Here is a 15,555-nt window from a genome sequence, read left to right on the forward strand (position 1 = left end):
CAGCTGTGCCCAATTCGCATTTAACTTTTTCAAAACAAGCATTGTTATTTTTTATAGTTTTTACTTCGAGTTTTATTATTTTGGTGTAGTTTATTGACAATTAATTATTTATTTCAGTCTACAGATGCAGTACAATACAAATCCAATAATATGTTTGATAGGTTTAAATTACGCGAAATTGACAATTTCAAATAAGTTACAATATGAATTTGATTAACTATTCATTTGATTACTATAGGTGTATGTGCCTGTATGTGGGTGTACGATATATATGTATGTAGTTATATACATATGTAAATATAAAACGTTCAGTATGGTCTGGCTTACTAGCTACTATATATGCATATATATATTATGAATATGTATGTATTGCTCAAGAAGCTATTCCGCAGCATAGACGAATATACATGTATATATATAAAAGAGACTTTAAATGTTTGTAGTTTATCAAAGAGTGTAAGTGACATTGACACATTGATGAATTTCTAGCAACATTGCAGATTAATAGTATCAGTGCGTGTGTGTGTGTGCTCCAGACATGTCCGAGTTTTTTAAATGTAAATATGCTCATTTAAAAGGGTCCTGAGGCTTGATTGCCTGTAGTCTTAGCGAAGTGTTAATTTCAGACAACCTTGTAGCGTCCCTTGTTGAAAACATGGTGTGCCGAGCTAAGCTTAAGCAACTCCTCCTTGATGAGACGCGTAATCTCACGCTTGGCCTTCTGCACGGCCAACTCGCTGCAACTCTCAATGGCCAGATAAAGTTTACGCTCGCCCTCGGGCGGACTTTTGCCCTGGGGCACATATGTGCCGCGCACGGTTAGGCCCGCCTCTGAGTACTCGGAGATCTGTGCGAGAGCCTCCTTGGACGTTACCTTCCAGCGCGCCTGTTGCGGGAAATCATTAATCTCCAGCTCCTCCTCGTATTTGGTAAACGAGTTGCTGTTGCTGCCCAACGAGCTGCCAAAGCCATCCTCATCATCCTTGGGCTGATAGTTGAGCTTGTTGTTCAGCTTCGCCGCCAGCTGTTCGACCACTGTACGCGCCGTTAGCATAGGAGCCGGCTGCGCTGCGCCAGGTTGCCCCTTCATAAGGGAATCGTTGGCCACCTGTGTGGACTTTGTGTCCAGATTGCGGCTGCTGCTGATCTTGGAGGCCAGCCGCTTGGCCAACTCCAGTTTGTCCGAGCCCACAGCTGCGCCCGCTACCGGTTGTTGTGCCTGCAGCTGCTGCTGTTGTTGCTGCGCCTGTGCCAAGGCATGTGGCGTTGCTGTTGCGGCATTTGCTTGGGCGCTGACTGCTGCACTGACTGCCGCATTGGCAGCGGCAAGCGCTGTGGCTGCCACAGACGTATCCTTGACTGTGCGCTTGGCGGCAAAGATTTGCTCGATCTGCATATCAATGTCCTGCTCAATGTCCTCCTCATCATCGGAATCGGCGAGACCCAGTGCAGCCTTTTGCAATTTCTTGCTCTCCTTGACCGCATTGAACTCCTGCTCATCGAATTTGAAACCCTTGCCGCTGAAGCCACCGCCAGTGTGCACTTTCTTCCCTTCGGCTTCCTGCGCCGCTTTATACTCAGTCCACAACCTTGTCAGATCTGGTGGAACCGGCGTGCCAGAAAGCTCCAAGGCACGTACAATGTCGCCTGAGTAGCGCGCCTGCTCCGGTGTTATAAAAGTATATGCTGAGCCCTTCTTGCCGGCGCGCCCAGTGCGTCCACATCTAAGAGATAGAGATAGATAATAGATAAACTTAAATTTCAAGCAGTCGCTAGGACTTGAGTAACGTACCTATGGACATAGTCCTCGTAATGATTGGGCACATCGTAGTTGACCACTAGAATGAGATCCTTGACGTCCAGACCACGCGCCGCCACCGAGGTGGCAATTAGCAGACGCACCTTGCCGGACTTGAAATCAATGATGGTCGAGTCGCGATCGAACTGATCGATGCCGCCGTGGAGGCTCATGCAGGGATAGGAGGCCTTCATGAGATCACGCAACAATGTGTCAGCATTCTCCTGCTTGTCGGTAAAGACAATGATGCTTCCCGTCTCCTGGTAGACGCCTAGCAGCTCCAAGAGCTTAAAGAACTTGGCATCATCATTAAGTAGAACCACATGCTGCTCCACATCTTTGCAGACTACCGAACGGCCACCCACAATGACCTCGACGGGACGCTTCAGTATACGACGCGCGAGCGCCTCCATTTGGCGTGGAAACGTTGCGCTAAACATAACCGTTTGTCGATCGGGACGTACATTGTCGATAATGCGCATCACTTGCGGCTCAAAGCCCATGTCAAACATGCGATCCGCCTCATCCAGGACAATGTACGTGACTCGACGCAGGTTGGTCACGCGCCCAGAGTTGGCCGCCAGCATATCAATCATGCGTCCGGGCGTACAAACAATTATCTCCGAGCCACGCTTCAGCTCAGCAATCTGCTCCGAGATGCCTGTGCCGCCATAGACGCACACCGGTCGCAGTCCGAGCGGACGACTAAACTTCCGTATATCCTTGCCAATCTGCATGCAGAGTTCACGCGTGGGCGCCATTATAATGGCAAGTGCACCGTCACCATCCTCCAAAACCGGCTGGTCCAATATATGCCTAAACATTGGTAAAATAAATGCCAACGTCTTGCCACTGCCAGTTTTAGCAATACCTATTAGATCGCGCCCAGACATTATCGTCGGTATGGCTTGACACTGTATGGGCGTTGGCTTCTCGAAGCCCATCCTGCGCAGCACTTCCATTTCCTTCTTGCTGACGCCACATTGTGCCCACGTCTGTGCAGAGGAATGAAAATTGTGTGGATAAACATTTACATTATATGGCGTCGACTTACCTTAATGGGTTTGGGACAGCCCTTGCCCTTCACCTGTATTCCCTCAAGCTCGGTGCGATATTTCTCCACGTCGGCGGGTGTCATACGCGCTAGCTCCGGCACCTCCACGTAGAAATTTTTACGAAAGGGCGCATAGCTCACAGAGGAATGATCTATTTTAGCCAGCTCCTTACGATGCTTCATGGCTAGACTGTTGGCTGTGTCGCGTATATCCTCCAGCTCATCCTCGCTTGAATACTCCAGACTGTCCATATTTTGTTCTATGAGTTCGCCCTTCTTGACAGTGACCGCCTTCTTTTTGGCCACGCCCTCTAGTACCATGACACCCTGCGACGGTCCTGGGCCCACAAAATTATTGACGCGTCGCATCTCATTGTTAACCTCCAGCATGTAGGCATCTAGTGGATCTACATCGTCATCTGATTCGGCCTTAGTCTCCTCTACTTTTGGTTTTTTATTATCCTCCGCTACTTCCATCGCATCTGGCGGCTTCGCAGCCTCAGTGTCTGTTGACTTTTCCTGCGGCTCTTTTTTAATTTCCGCCACCTGCATAGCTTCCGATGAAGGTTTACCGCTAGTGAATGTGGACGTGGATGTTGCTGTTGTCGGTGCTGGTGCTGCTGGTTCTGAAGGTGATTTTGCTGGTGGTGGTGGTGGTGGTAGTGCTGCTGCTGAATCTGTAGGCGGTGCTCCCAGCGACATGCCCAGCACTTTACTAAAAGTGGGGCGCTTAAGCGGTGAAAACTTTGACTCCACCACATCGTCATCAAAGCGTTTGCGTATGCTGTGAAATTTCGACGGTGGTGAATCGGGCTCTTTCTTTTCCGCATCAAGGTCAATGACAGGCGCTGGATTGCTGCTCTCATCCTCAGATGATTCGTCTTCAAGACTCCATTTCTTGGCAGATTTGACAGCGGTGGGCACTACTACCACCTTGGCATCCTTTTTGCCATCTTCCTGATCGCGCTGCTTTCGCTCAGCACGCCAACGCTCAATGCGTTCGCGCCGTTTGATCATCTCTTGCTCAAGACGACGCTGCTGCTCCTCTTTGTCGATTTCTTCTTCCTCTATTTCGTCGCTTGAGCTGCTGGATGAGGCCACGGGTATGACAAGTATTGACTCAGCAATGGGGCGTCGTGTATCCGGTTCACGTTGACGTTCTCGTTCACGTTCCCGATCCTTATCACGTTCCCGCTCACGTTCTTTCTCGCGCTCCCGCTGCCTCTCTCGTTCCCTGTCCCTTTCGCGCTCGCGTTCCCGCTCCCTCTCCTTTTCCTTGTCACGTTCCCTATCCATTTGACGCCTGCAATATATAATGATTAGATTTAAAAACAAACTTTAGCTAATAGTGAAGAACTTACTTGTCTTTATCGTAGTCCTTGGACCTAGAGCGCTTGCGCCGCTTTTCATCCCTTCGTATGGCAGCCCCACGCTCTCCATCCTTATCCTTGGTACGTTTGCGCTCCTCACGCAACCCTCCACTACGAGCACTGCTGCTCAAACCTGCGCCGTTGCGCGAGGACTTGCCGTTGTCGTAATCCGTGCGCCCACCTCGACTCTCATAGTGCTTATCGCGCGCTCTTTCCCTGTCCCTGTCCCTGTCGCGTTCTCGTTCACGCTCCCGCTCACGTCTAATGCAATATTTTATTTAATGTCAGATATTAATTAAAAGAACTACTTAACACTTACCCAGAGGAGCTTTTGGACATGGCCAAAAACGCTGCTTGATTTGTACTTTTTTATGGCGGCCTGCTAAAGGAGGCAGTGCCGGCGGAATTTTTGGCTGCCACAGGAATGTCAGCACCAAGGTTAACACAAGTCTAAATCAAGGCACTGGCACTCAAAGTAATATTTTAAAATTATATTAGCAACTATTAAACCCCCAATTGATTAATTTTGTCAAAATTTTGGTTAAAATCGGCAAAATCACCAGGGATGCACAAACGACAAAACGTTAAACGGTCTAACAGATTAGAACGAATGACAGTTGCTGCTGCTACTGCTACTTTTAGCAGTCGAACAAATTGAAACGAGCTCGAACATCGGATTTTTGCTCACACACATATTGCTGCACTGCTCACACCGAAGTTCGAGCCATGGCCTTTCTCACTCCACTTATTGCAGCCGCTCTCTTCGCACATATATTATTGCAAATAATACTCGCCAATAAATTCATTATTTAACAATTATCTAAATTAGAGACTATGTAAATTAGATTCAAGCTTATTTCCGCAGTTAACACGTCGAAAGTATCATATCCGACGGAAAAAAAGAAAACTGGCAGCACTGGGCTCGGACCTTTCGCTCGCACTTTTATTCAGTATTGCCATTTTAGCAATGTTATAGCTAGACTTGGCTATTTTAAAATTGCAAAAGCTCAAAACTATTATGAATTGTGATTAACCAGATATCTAACTATTCTAACAAATGATTTCACTATTTTGTACTTTAAGTTTCGCTTGCAAATTTTGATTAATTTTATGTCCACAAGTTATTGCCTAAAAATTTCATATACATACATATGTATGTAAGTACATATGAATTGATTTGAAAACACATTTAAATATTTTATTTTGCAATATATTATCTGTATTAACGTATCATATTCTAAGGATAAACTTCTTAAAAATATATACTAGCAATTTAAGTTGGTATTTGTTTATTCTCATTTAGCTATTTATCGCTATTTTTAGTTGACGGTTTTGTAGCCCATAAAATTCTGGCAACACTGTTACACATGTGTTGAACACTGCAACAGCATATACACACAAGCGCATTGAAATAAACAATGCGTTATTGAATTATTTCGATTAAAGTCATCAAAGAAAATCAATAAAAATGTTGCCAGCCGTAGAGGTAATTGTTGGCACCTATACGGACTTTCTACTCGGCTATCAACTGAGTGAAAACAATGGTAAAGTGCATCTTAAGGCATCGTTTGCCGACAAATCGCATGCTGGCTCTATAAGATGTGTAGCGGTGCAGGGACCATGGATAGCCAGCGGTGGTAGCGATGATCGAATCTTTATCTACGATATGCGCACGCGTAAACAGTCGCACATATTACTCTCCCACCAAGGCACGATTAATGCGCTGGCCTTCTCGCCAGATCTGTCACACTTGCTTTCCGGCAGTGATGATGGCCGCATGGTGGCTACTCGCGTTGGCGCCTGGACTGTGGAGGGTGATTGGCCAAAGCCGCATGCCGGCAAAGCGATAACACACATCGCTTGCCATCCGGGCAGCAGTCTAGCACTATCCCTTGGTGGTGATCAAGTGCTCAACACATGGAATTTGGTAAAAGGACGCGTGGCGTACAGAACCAATCTAAAGAGCAAACCAGCATTGGGTAAGGCACCTGAATGCCTTACATGGTCTACAAATGGCAGTCATTTTACATTAAGCGGTCCGCTTGAGCTGGAGATCTGGGACATAGAGACGGCCAACGTGTCGCATCGTCATAAAATGCCAGCAAAGCCCATATGCGTAGCTTGGATCAATGAGCTTAACTGTCTGGCAGGCTTGGAAAACGGAAATCTGGCTTGGGTTACACTCGAAGAGGACTCTGAGGTAAATATATATTTTTTTAATACAGAACACCTGAGAGTCTCATTCTATTCTTGATCGTTGCCCACAGCCCAAATATATAGAAGTGCATACATCACGCGTCAAGGGGATGGCTTATCTAAATGAAGCGCTGGCCACTATTTCCAGCGATGGTGAACTCAAGGTTTGGCGCTGCAATGTCGAGGAGCGCGAGCTGGAGCTCATTGTCAGCTTCAATATCAATTGTCGGCCCATCTGTGTGGGCTTATTGGATACCTCCTTTACTAGCACAGCCAAAGAACCAGCTGCCAAAGTAAACGACGAGCCAGCTGCGCAGGAAGAGAAGGAGGAAGCGCAATCCAGTGCAGAACTTGAGCTACTCAAGCCACGTAGTTTCGTCTCTATCGAGTATGAGGATGAGACACAGCCAAAGCATAGTCAGTCAAAGGTGACGAGCACCAAAGCCAAGCCATCAAAAGCGGTCAACGAAGAAGCCAGTGACAGCGCACAGGATAGCGCAAGTCAATCCGACAGTGACATAGACACTGAAAGTGACGATAGTGACGACAGCGAGCCGCGTCCGCAATTTGTAAAGGCTGCAAAGCGCAAAGCGACAACAGGCAACAAACCTAAAAATAAACAAATAAAGAAAATATAAATTAAATACGATTTATTATACTCTACTACTCGATCAGTAAGTTTTAGTCGCATTGAATTCAAAATAAAATATCTTAATGGAACCGTTTACTATTGCTTTCGTTAAATCATTTAAGTCTGCGTAGCTTACAGCATAACGGTAATAATATTTATGGTCGCCATCTTTACTTGTTTTTTTGACAGCCGGAAAAGGTGGCAACACAGCAGAGATCAGCATCGGTCCACCGCAAGTACTAGTGCACCGCACAAACACAATGTATTTTGTATACTCTCGTACCACAGCACCGCATCAAAAAATGATGCGTGTGCCAAATATGAGCAGTACCTACTGCTTGGTGGTTGACTTTTTAATCATGCGAGCGGTCACCGCATACACAGTTGTGTGTGCAAAAACAGCACAAACATTTTTGTTAAAAAAACAAATACAGATTAATGCGATAAGTGCGTGGTTCGACATTCTTGTACATCCGCAACGACTGAAGCCTCTCGAGTAATGAAGTGAGTGAATAGCAATATTACAAAACCAAAAGGAAATATGCAAAAGCAACGGTAAACTCTAAGCTATTTGCTTGCTTGTCGTTGTCGGTTTTCTGCATGTGTATTCTGCTACGCGGCAGAAGAAGTAAGCATCCCTGTCGTAAGATTCCCTCGTGAAATCCTCATGGATTAATCCCCAACTCCTCCGGGATTCCTCGAGGAATTTCTCAGGGAACTTTACACACTGAGCTCCTAGGGCAGTCCCGGTGGATGTTTTCCACGGGGGGGATGATTCCACGATGAATCCTGGGGGAATTTCCTATTATTGATAACGTTAATCACTTGTAATTTCACAATTTTAAAACGCGTTTGCTTCTCGGACACACAAAAATCAAATGAGAACATTTTTCAGACAAAGCAACGCGCGTCGAAAATGAAAACAAAAACAGCAACACATACAAATGTAGGTTTCGTTAATCCTTTTTCTATTGCCTACTCCCGACAAGCGCGCGCCTATAGAAAGGGTAATGCACGGCATTTCTGACTATATGAAGTAAATATGCTATGTTATACAATAAACAAATATTTTTGTTTATTATATAATAAATGACATATAATTAGCTAATAACTATAGTTTAAAGAATTTTATGAGAAACTAATTAATTATCCCTTAAATATACATTTGAGAGAACTTCACAAATTGAAGGGTATACAAATTACTTTGCACTTGAACCTCTTAATTTTTCATCTGTTGCTGTTTCCTTCTTATTGTCGCCCACAAATCTTCGCAGTCGGTAGCGATAAAATTGTTGTACATTGGCAAGAGGGAGACAGCAATACCAGAAGAATAACGTCGGGGATTTTGAGAGCGATAGCGAACTAGAACTCAATGAAAAACTTTTTTTTTGTGAATTTTTAGGTCAAAACAAACATAATAATATCGCAACCAAAATACTGCGGTGATAGTAGTATCGCCACCGCATTTTCAGCGAGTGGTACTTGTAGTGCGCAAATCAGGCACTGGTGCCGCTCTCTGCAACTATTTTTTGTTAAAAGTGTAAGCCGGTTCGTTGATTTACCTGGTTTTCAGGATAAAGTGAAAAATGCGTACAAATAAGTATAATCAGAGAGGAAACGTTTCAAAACACTTTGAGCACAACAGTGCGGCAGACGTTGTTGAAGATCCGAGGCTCACGTGGCAACGTTTCTACGAGGGTATCATGCAAGTTCCGACGATTGATTTGACTAGCGCAGAAGATGATACGGATGATGATGATATTATACTTTTGCCACCGACACATCCACCACCACCACCAACAGCACCACCACCACCACTGCTGCATATTCCTAGTCCAATGGCGCCCACAGCACTACTTGGAGCGCCACTTCTCTATGCCTTTACCGTTGCAGATTCATCAGCTGCTTTCTCGGCCAAAGAGAACATCAATTCAAATTCATCTAATCGTGATGAGTCCTACAAATGCCCGATTTGCCTCGCCTGGTTTCAAATGTTTATTACAAGATAAATATAAATATTTACATACATATATGTATATGTGTTGTATACTCTGAATTAATATTTAACAATTTCTATATGATTACAATTGTGTAGGGCAGTTCGCCTTACAAAACAACAACTTGAAGCCAATGGCAGGCAGAATACAGACGATGCGCCTTCACTTCAGCGGTCCGGCGATGTCAACTTTGGTTAGGTAAAATGGTTCAGTAGATTGGGGGGTATCAGTTGGCCAGAAAATAATGCAGCAGCTTGAGATAAATGCGTTCGAGCAGCGGCCACATGTGATCGACAAGCAGCTGCAGTAAATAGCGCAGCGGCGGACACAGCTGGCACAGATAATCCGTGAGAGCGTGCAGCACACGCAGCACTAAGGGTCAGTCATGTCGCTCCAACTGTATATAGTAGTTGCTGCTGCTGCTGCTGCAATCGTCCTGCTGCTCATCTGGTTGAGAAGCACTCGTTGAGTAGCAGCCATCAGCACGCTTGCGGCAGCTGTGCGTCCAGGGCATGTCCTCCTTGAACTTGTGCAAATGCGCCAGATTCTGATAGACGTGCAGCAGCGGGTGATCCAAGTAGGCGCTGCACTCATAGCACCACACGGATAAGTCACTCAAGCTCAGCGCCAAGGCGTGCTGCGCCAGGCGGCAGTGTTGCTCCATGTGCTCATTTATGTAGCGGCCGCAGCCGATCCTCCAGCAGCTTAGACAGAACCAGTTCTCCGCCGTTGACCCGCAGTCGACGCATGCGGCGTCTGCATCTATTGCTATTGGGGGGGAAAAAAAAAACATGTATTAACAACTATATACAAATTTATATAGTAGACACTGAGAAGAAAGTCAAGCAATAATTATAAAATAATAAGAGCGACAAAGCAAAAAGCAATAAAAGACAGCCCAAAGCCGGTTGCGTAGATTTAAAATAATATTAATAACAAACTATCGTATCTTAAAATAAAATATACAATTCGACGACAGTTCGATGAGAACGTATGCGAAAATAAAACAAAATCAGGCAACTTTAAAGTACACACAATTTACAATTAATTATAAATAAACATTCGTATACAAATATGTTTAAACATTGCATTCGATTAAATTGTTAAGCCCCAATTTAGAATTTTGCTATAGTAACCGTCATATAAACAAGCCTTAAGATTACAACAAAAAACGTAAAAAGCGAGCAAAAGCGAGATAGCGATAGAGAAAAAGAGAGAGAGAGAGAAATAGACTTATGCACACAAAAACAAATGTTGGAATTCCGCTTACATTGGGGCGCCAGCTCCGGACGCAATTGACTCAAGTGTGGGCAGCTCTTGAGCGGATAAACCGCAAACATTTCCTGGCGCTCGAGCAACTGCAGCGAGCGATTATATTTGGGGGTACGTGTGGGTTATGTGGGCAGAGATAGAAAAAGAGTGAGAGAGAGAGAGAAAAGAATCGGGGAATAAATTTTGAGTCGATTTAGTCTGAATGTTGCCCTGTTTCGCGTACCTCCTTGTGCTCCTCCATAAACTCGCTGAGCGTTTTTACCTTGACTTTGGGCTTGCTGCCGCTGGGACGCTCCTGAGCGGCATGACCGGCATCGCTGTCGACTCCGCCCGCCGCACCCAGCGCATCGTCATTTGAAATGCTCAACTGATCCATAGTAGCAGCAAGAAAATCCTCGTTGTTGTTCTCGCCCACAGTGCACTGCGGCAGCTTACAGCCAAACATCAGAGACCTCCAGAATTCTCGCTGGGTCTGCACGCACTGCTGCAAGGTTTCGACGCAGCTCTGGAAGGCGACCGTTGCGGGACGCTGGGCGGCGGCGCCGAACTGCGGTGTTGGTATCGGATCTCCCAGCAGCGCCTTGGTGCACATGGTCATGGCATAGGCAATGGAGTGTACATTATAGCCGCCCTCCAGGCAGACAATGACACGTCCACCCGCCAGCGCCGATAGCCAGTGCGTGAAGAGTCCATAGCCCTCCGGCGTCAGCTTGCAGCCGCCCAATGGATCCCCAATGGCAGCATCAAAGCCCGCCGAGACAAGCACCAACTGCGGATTAAATTCATAGGCAATGGGCAGTATGAGCTGTTGGAAGGCCAGCGCATACTCCAGATCACCCATGCCCTTCTGCAGGACAAAAGTCAGAAAGAAGTAGAAGACGAAAGCAAGATTGAATTGAATGTGTTATGAATGAGTGGTAGGATGCTGGCATAGCTTACCTTGTTCCAGGGTATGTTCACATTAAAGCCACGCCCCTCGTTAAGGCCCACCTTGTCGAAGTTGCCATCGGGGCCCTTGGGAAAGAAGGCGCCATGCTCATAGCGATGCAGACTCATGTACAGCACCTTGGGATTCGACTCAAAGATGTGTTGCGTACCATTGCCATGATGCACATCCCAGTCCACAATCAGCACGCGCTCCAGCCCGTACTCGCGTATGGCATACTGCGCCGCAATGGCCACATTGTTCAATATGCAAAAGCCGTGCGGCTTGTCCGGCTCGGCATGATGGCCGGGCGGGCGCACATTGCATATGCCGCAGCGCGTCTCGCCGCTCATGACGCTGTCCACAGCCTGGAGCACTGCACCCGAGGCGAGTGTGGCGCACTTAAAGGTCTCTGTGTGCAAGTAGACCGAGTTGTAGCCACTGCTCAGCTGCTGCAGCTCCTCGGGGCTGCGTCCCTGCAGGCGACGCACTGTGTTCACGTGTGAGCGCGTGTGCGCCAGACAGATCTCATCCGTGGTGGCGGCGCGCGGCTTCAGCAGCTGCATGCGATCCAGCAGCTCGTAGCTCTCGTGCATCTGATGAATGCGCCGTATGCGCAGGGGCTGCTCCGGATGCGAGCTGTCGTGTAGATTGCAATGCTCCAGCATTTCGGGGTCGTAGGCATAGCACACACGCATTGCCGGCACCAACAGCTGCGTCTCGTTGCGCAGTCGTTGCAGACGCGCTGCGCTGGCGGCCACCACCTGCGGTTCGAGTTGAGCGGAGGTGCCACGCGTCGGATAGCGCTGCTCCGACTGCGGCAACGCTGGCGGCAACTCGCCGCCCAACCAAATGCGCCGTACGCAATGCAACAGCGAGACGTCATTGTCACCGGCGGCAGCTGCATACTCCTCCGGCCCATAGGTCTGCTGCAGCTGCAGGCAACGCCAATAGGGTCGATGCACACAGATTGAGTTGAGCAGCGCCTCGCGCAGCTCCTCGCTGGGTAGTTCCAGACGCTCTACCAGCGGCGGGCAGGGATCGCCCAACAATGCGCGCAGCGTTAGAGCCGCGCCCTCTTCAAGCGACTCGACGCAGTAGCCGCCCTCGAGCACCACAGCCACGCGTCCATTGGCCAGCTGCAGCAATGGATTCAATAGATGTGGATAGCAGGCGGGTGTCACTTCCATTTCACCCTCGGGACAACCAAGCGCGGCATCGTAGCCGGCAGAGACAATGATCAGCTCTGGCTGAAACTCTATGGCCACGGGCAGCAGCAGCTGCTGGAAAATGGCCATGTAGTCGCCATTGCCCATGCCCTTCTTGTTCAACGGCACATTAAAGTTGTAGCCCAGACCTGCACCAGCGCCAATCGCATGATAATCCGACTCCGGCAAATTGGGCCAAAAGCTGCCATGCTCATAGCGATGTATAGAGAAATAGAGCACCCTGTATGGAGAACGATGAGTATGAGTATGCACCACATATGTATATATAAGTCTCACCTGGCATCATTGTAAAAGAAGCGCTGCGTGCCCTGACCATGGTGCACATCGTAGTCAATGATCATTATGCGTTGCAGCTTGTGTGCATCGAGCGCATGCTGAGCCGCCAATGCCACATTGTTGAAGTAGCAATAGCCATTGAACTCCGACTTCATCGCATGATGACCCGGCGGACGTATAATGGCCATGCCATTCTGCGCCTTGCCCGTCAGCAGATGCTCCACCAGCTCTATGGTCGAACCGCTGGCCAGTAGCGACAGCTTGAACGTGGACTGCAATCAAGAGAACAAGCAGTTAGTCATATATCTTGGTACAGTCAGCCTGCAAGCTTATAAACAAAAGCAGCTGCCTAAGCTAAAATTAACATATTGTCAAGGTTTTTGTTTTTGCAAGCGCAAATTATCTCGACGCGTCTTATCGCTCAAGTGGCTGCTGATTAAGATTGACAGTCGAGAGAACCGGTTTGGCAACGCTCCACTAGACACAGCGGTTGCGCTCGAGCGCACCTACACTGCGCGCTAATCAATTTGGATTGCACAAATAGTAAAGAACGTAATACCGGATGTATGTAGATGGCGTCGTAGTGCGAGCTGAGCTCCTCCATGGCATCCGGGTCCTGTACGCCGGCAGTGCTCTCGAGACGGTCATAATGCTCGTCGGAATGCAGCTTGAGGATTTCCGCTTTGCTCGCCACACGAGAAGGTAGCTGCAGGCAGCGCTCCACAAGCTTCAGCTCACGGCAGCTGTGGTACAGCAGTGGAAATAAATTCAATTAGCATATAATATATATATATATATATATATATCGATTGTGCACTTACCGCTCGAGTGTGCGTGTGAAGCGTTCGGGGCGCTCCTGATGCGTATCATCCCACAGGCAGCGATGCTGGCTCATGGACTCATCGAAGATCAGAGCAGTGGCTCCACGACGCAACCCCTTGGCAATAATAGCCTGCATTAGTAATTGGATTAGCTAAATTTGATTTAAATTGTTTAGTATATACTAGATAGGGCTTACATTCTGAAAGTTATCCGTAACGCCATCCTGTATGGCAATTGTGTTATTTTTTTGCGCCTTGAGCATGTTGCGAGCTCGACGTTTCGCCTCTAATAAAGCGGCGCTGGCCGTCGTCACAGTCGTAGCACCGGTCGTCGTTGTTGTGCTTGACGCTAGTGTCGCCGATGACGAGGCAATTGCTGATGTTTTTGACTTGACCATGGCGCGCGTCTGTATCTTCGCCTGCTGAGCGCTTCGTCTAGTTACAATCGGTGAGCTCTGTGAGAGAGTGAGAGACAGTTTGATAATAATTGTTTGTTTATTTACTCAAAGCTAATTCGCTATCAATTCAATTCACTAGCAAGACAATAAATACAAGTAATTTTTTTAGACAAAAGTATATTCACAAATAATAAGTCTAGTAAAATTGATGAAGTAAATCAAAGCATTGCTTGATTCAATGATTTAGCAAGAGTTCTATAATCAAAGTGGGTCACAATTATTACGCTCGTAGATTAGCTCAATAACATCGTTTAGATAAAGATATATGTATGTACATATAACAACAACAGAGCAATCTATAGCTTGCTATATATACATATACATATAAATATATATGTGTCTGTTTGTAGCTGCATCGGAACGGAATGCGCTTGCTTTATTCATTAATTAAAGCAAGGCTAATGTCGATTTTTGCACATACATAACAAGAACAACTTGTAGCTTCAATAGCTTGGATTTGCCGTTAAGGAAATACCGTTGGGCACAAGATCGGCGTGTGTACTGAAACAGATTTGCTTTGGAATTTGCTTGCCAAGCAACAACCAACAGACACTGTTAATCCAAATGTGTGTAGGTGTAGGTGTTGTTGCTATTGCTGGCTGGTTGCCGCTTTTGGTGCGAATCTAAAAAGGCGCGTCGCGTCAGCTCTGGACTTACCATGGTGAACTTCTACTGCTGCTGATGCTGGCTCGCAAAGTTTTGTAGGCGTCGCTTTAAATGCAGTCCAGTTGCTAAGTTGCTATTGCTCTTAACGCTTTTGCTTTGGTGTATACTTAGTGGGCGTACATACACAATGCGTGTTGTTGCGTGTCTCTCAGTCTCTTCGTGCGTTGTTTTGTTGTATGTAATACTTTATTTAGGCTGCCCTTGATGTGGTTGCGTGATTATTTCTTACAGTTATTGATTTGAATTTGAACTTTGTTTGTGGTATGCACACTGGCTCGTCTTGCTGGCTTGGCTCTTATAATTATAACTTTTCTTTAATTAATGCTCTCTTTTAATGCTTCTACTGCCGCTTGCTTTGCTTTGATTTATCTGGCCAAGACTCCTGTTGTTTGCTGCTGCTGTGTTGCGCTTCAGTTGATTTTATGCTTGCTGCTTATTATTGTTATATGTATACATATGTATGTATGTCTGTATTCGAAGCACAATATACATTAATGTACAAATGTGTTTGTTTTTGACAACAATGTGATATTCGTAGTAATATATGTATGCGTTCACATGCGCGCAGCGAAATAAATAAAATTAACGACAGCGTTTTCTTCAACATACACACTAACACCATCAACACTAACTCGGACAAAAAATGCCTAGCTTGGGATGTTGTGGCTGCAGCTAAAAAATCTGCAGCTGCAACACAACACAGTAGAGCAGAACCAGAATTACAGTCCCTGGGCCACAAAGCAAGTAAATCAATGGTACAGAGGGCTGACTGGCTGCTGGTCGATTTGGCGCGCGGGCGAGCAGGCGTTCGGCGGCAGGGTAATGTTTTTGTGCTGTCTCCTTTGTTATTGTTTTGCAGTTA

The 15,555-nt window shown here is 46.6% G+C and overlaps 3 protein-coding genes across 5 annotated transcripts; 1 reads left to right on the top strand and 2 right to left on the bottom strand.

The window, feature by feature from the left end:
• On the bottom strand, positions 1–4,866 carry LOC108606834 (probable ATP-dependent RNA helicase DDX46). The gene is made up of 5 exons (XM_017997319.1): positions 4,542–4,866; positions 4,214–4,483; positions 2,853–4,155; positions 1,793–2,793; positions 1–1,724 (listed from the first exon to the last, which is right to left on the bottom strand). Exons 1-5 carry the CDS (start codon positions 4,559–4,561, stop codon positions 623–625), a joined length of 3,696 nt encoding a protein of 1,231 aa, XP_017852808.1. The 5' UTR covers positions 4,562–4,866; the 3' UTR covers positions 1–622.
• Positions 4,867–5,572: 706 nt separating this feature from the next.
• LOC108606835 (p21-activated protein kinase-interacting protein 1-like) lies at positions 5,573–7,145 on the top strand. The gene is made up of 2 exons (XM_017997320.1): positions 5,573–6,422; positions 6,490–7,145. The coding sequence occupies exons 1-2, from the start codon at positions 5,691–5,693 to the stop codon at positions 7,054–7,056; spliced, it is 1,299 nt and encodes a 432-aa protein (XP_017852809.1). The 5' UTR covers positions 5,573–5,690; the 3' UTR covers positions 7,057–7,145.
• A 1,925-nt stretch (positions 7,146–9,070) lies between these two features.
• Positions 9,071–15,441, bottom strand: LOC108606740 (histone deacetylase 6). Of its 3 annotated transcripts, none has more exons than XM_017997135.2 (9): positions 14,685–15,434; positions 13,767–14,024; positions 13,570–13,700; positions 13,308–13,491; positions 12,749–13,020; positions 11,258–12,692; positions 10,542–11,165; positions 10,317–10,404; positions 9,071–9,814 (listed from the first exon to the last, which is right to left on the bottom strand). In XM_017997135.2, the coding sequence occupies exons 1-9, from the start codon at positions 14,685–14,687 to the stop codon at positions 9,426–9,428; spliced, it is 3,384 nt and encodes a 1,127-aa protein (XP_017852624.1). In that variant the 5' UTR covers positions 14,688–15,434; the 3' UTR covers positions 9,071–9,425. The 3 variants fall into 3 exon arrangements, with proteins under 3 accessions (XP_017852624.1, XP_017852626.1, XP_017852625.1); XM_017997136.2 differs by lacking the exon at positions 9,071–9,814 and adding an exon at positions 10,170–10,198 and having other exon boundaries at positions 14,685–15,441; XM_017997137.2 differs by lacking the exon at positions 10,317–10,404 and having other exon boundaries at positions 9,722–9,814; positions 10,581–11,165; positions 14,685–15,439.
• Positions 15,442–15,555: the final 114 nt, after the last annotated feature.

Source organism: Drosophila busckii, chromosome X, assembly GCF_011750605.1.
Source record: "Drosophila busckii strain San Diego stock center, stock number 13000-0081.31 chromosome X, ASM1175060v1, whole genome shotgun sequence".
NCBI classification, from domain to species: Eukaryota; Metazoa; Arthropoda; class Insecta; order Diptera; family Drosophilidae; genus Drosophila; species Drosophila busckii.

What these genes read in the sequence shown, in the direction of transcription:
- LOC108606835 (XM_017997320.1), top strand. Translation starts at nt 5,691, where the DNA reads ATGTTGCCAGCCGTAGAGGTAATTGTTGGCACCTATACGGACTTTCTA. An exon ending in CACTCGAAGAGGACTCTGAG is followed by an intron (nt 6,423 to 6,489) that starts GTAAATATATAT and finishes CGTTGCCCACAG; the next exon opens with CCCAAATATATAGAAGTGCA.
- LOC108606740 (XM_017997135.2), bottom strand. An exon ending in TTACGGATAACTTTCAGAAT is followed by an intron (nt 13,701 to 13,766) that starts GTAAGCCCTATC and finishes TTACTAATGCAG; the next exon opens with GCTATTATTGCCAAGGGGTT. An exon ending in TTCTTTTACAATGATGCCAG is followed by an intron (nt 12,693 to 12,748) that starts GTGAGACTTATA and finishes TTCTCCATACAG; the next exon opens with GGTGCTCTATTTCTCTATAC.
- LOC108606834 (XM_017997319.1), bottom strand. Translation starts at nt 4,561, where the DNA reads ATGTCCAAAAGCTCCTCTGG. An exon ending in AAGGACTACGATAAAGACAA is followed by an intron (nt 4,156 to 4,213) that starts GTAAGTTCTTCA and finishes TATATATTGCAG; the next exon opens with GCGTCAAATGGATAGGGAAC. An exon ending in GCTGTCCCAAACCCATTAAG is followed by an intron (nt 2,794 to 2,852) that starts GTAAGTCGACGC and finishes TCCTCTGCACAG; the next exon opens with ACGTGGGCACAATGTGGCGT.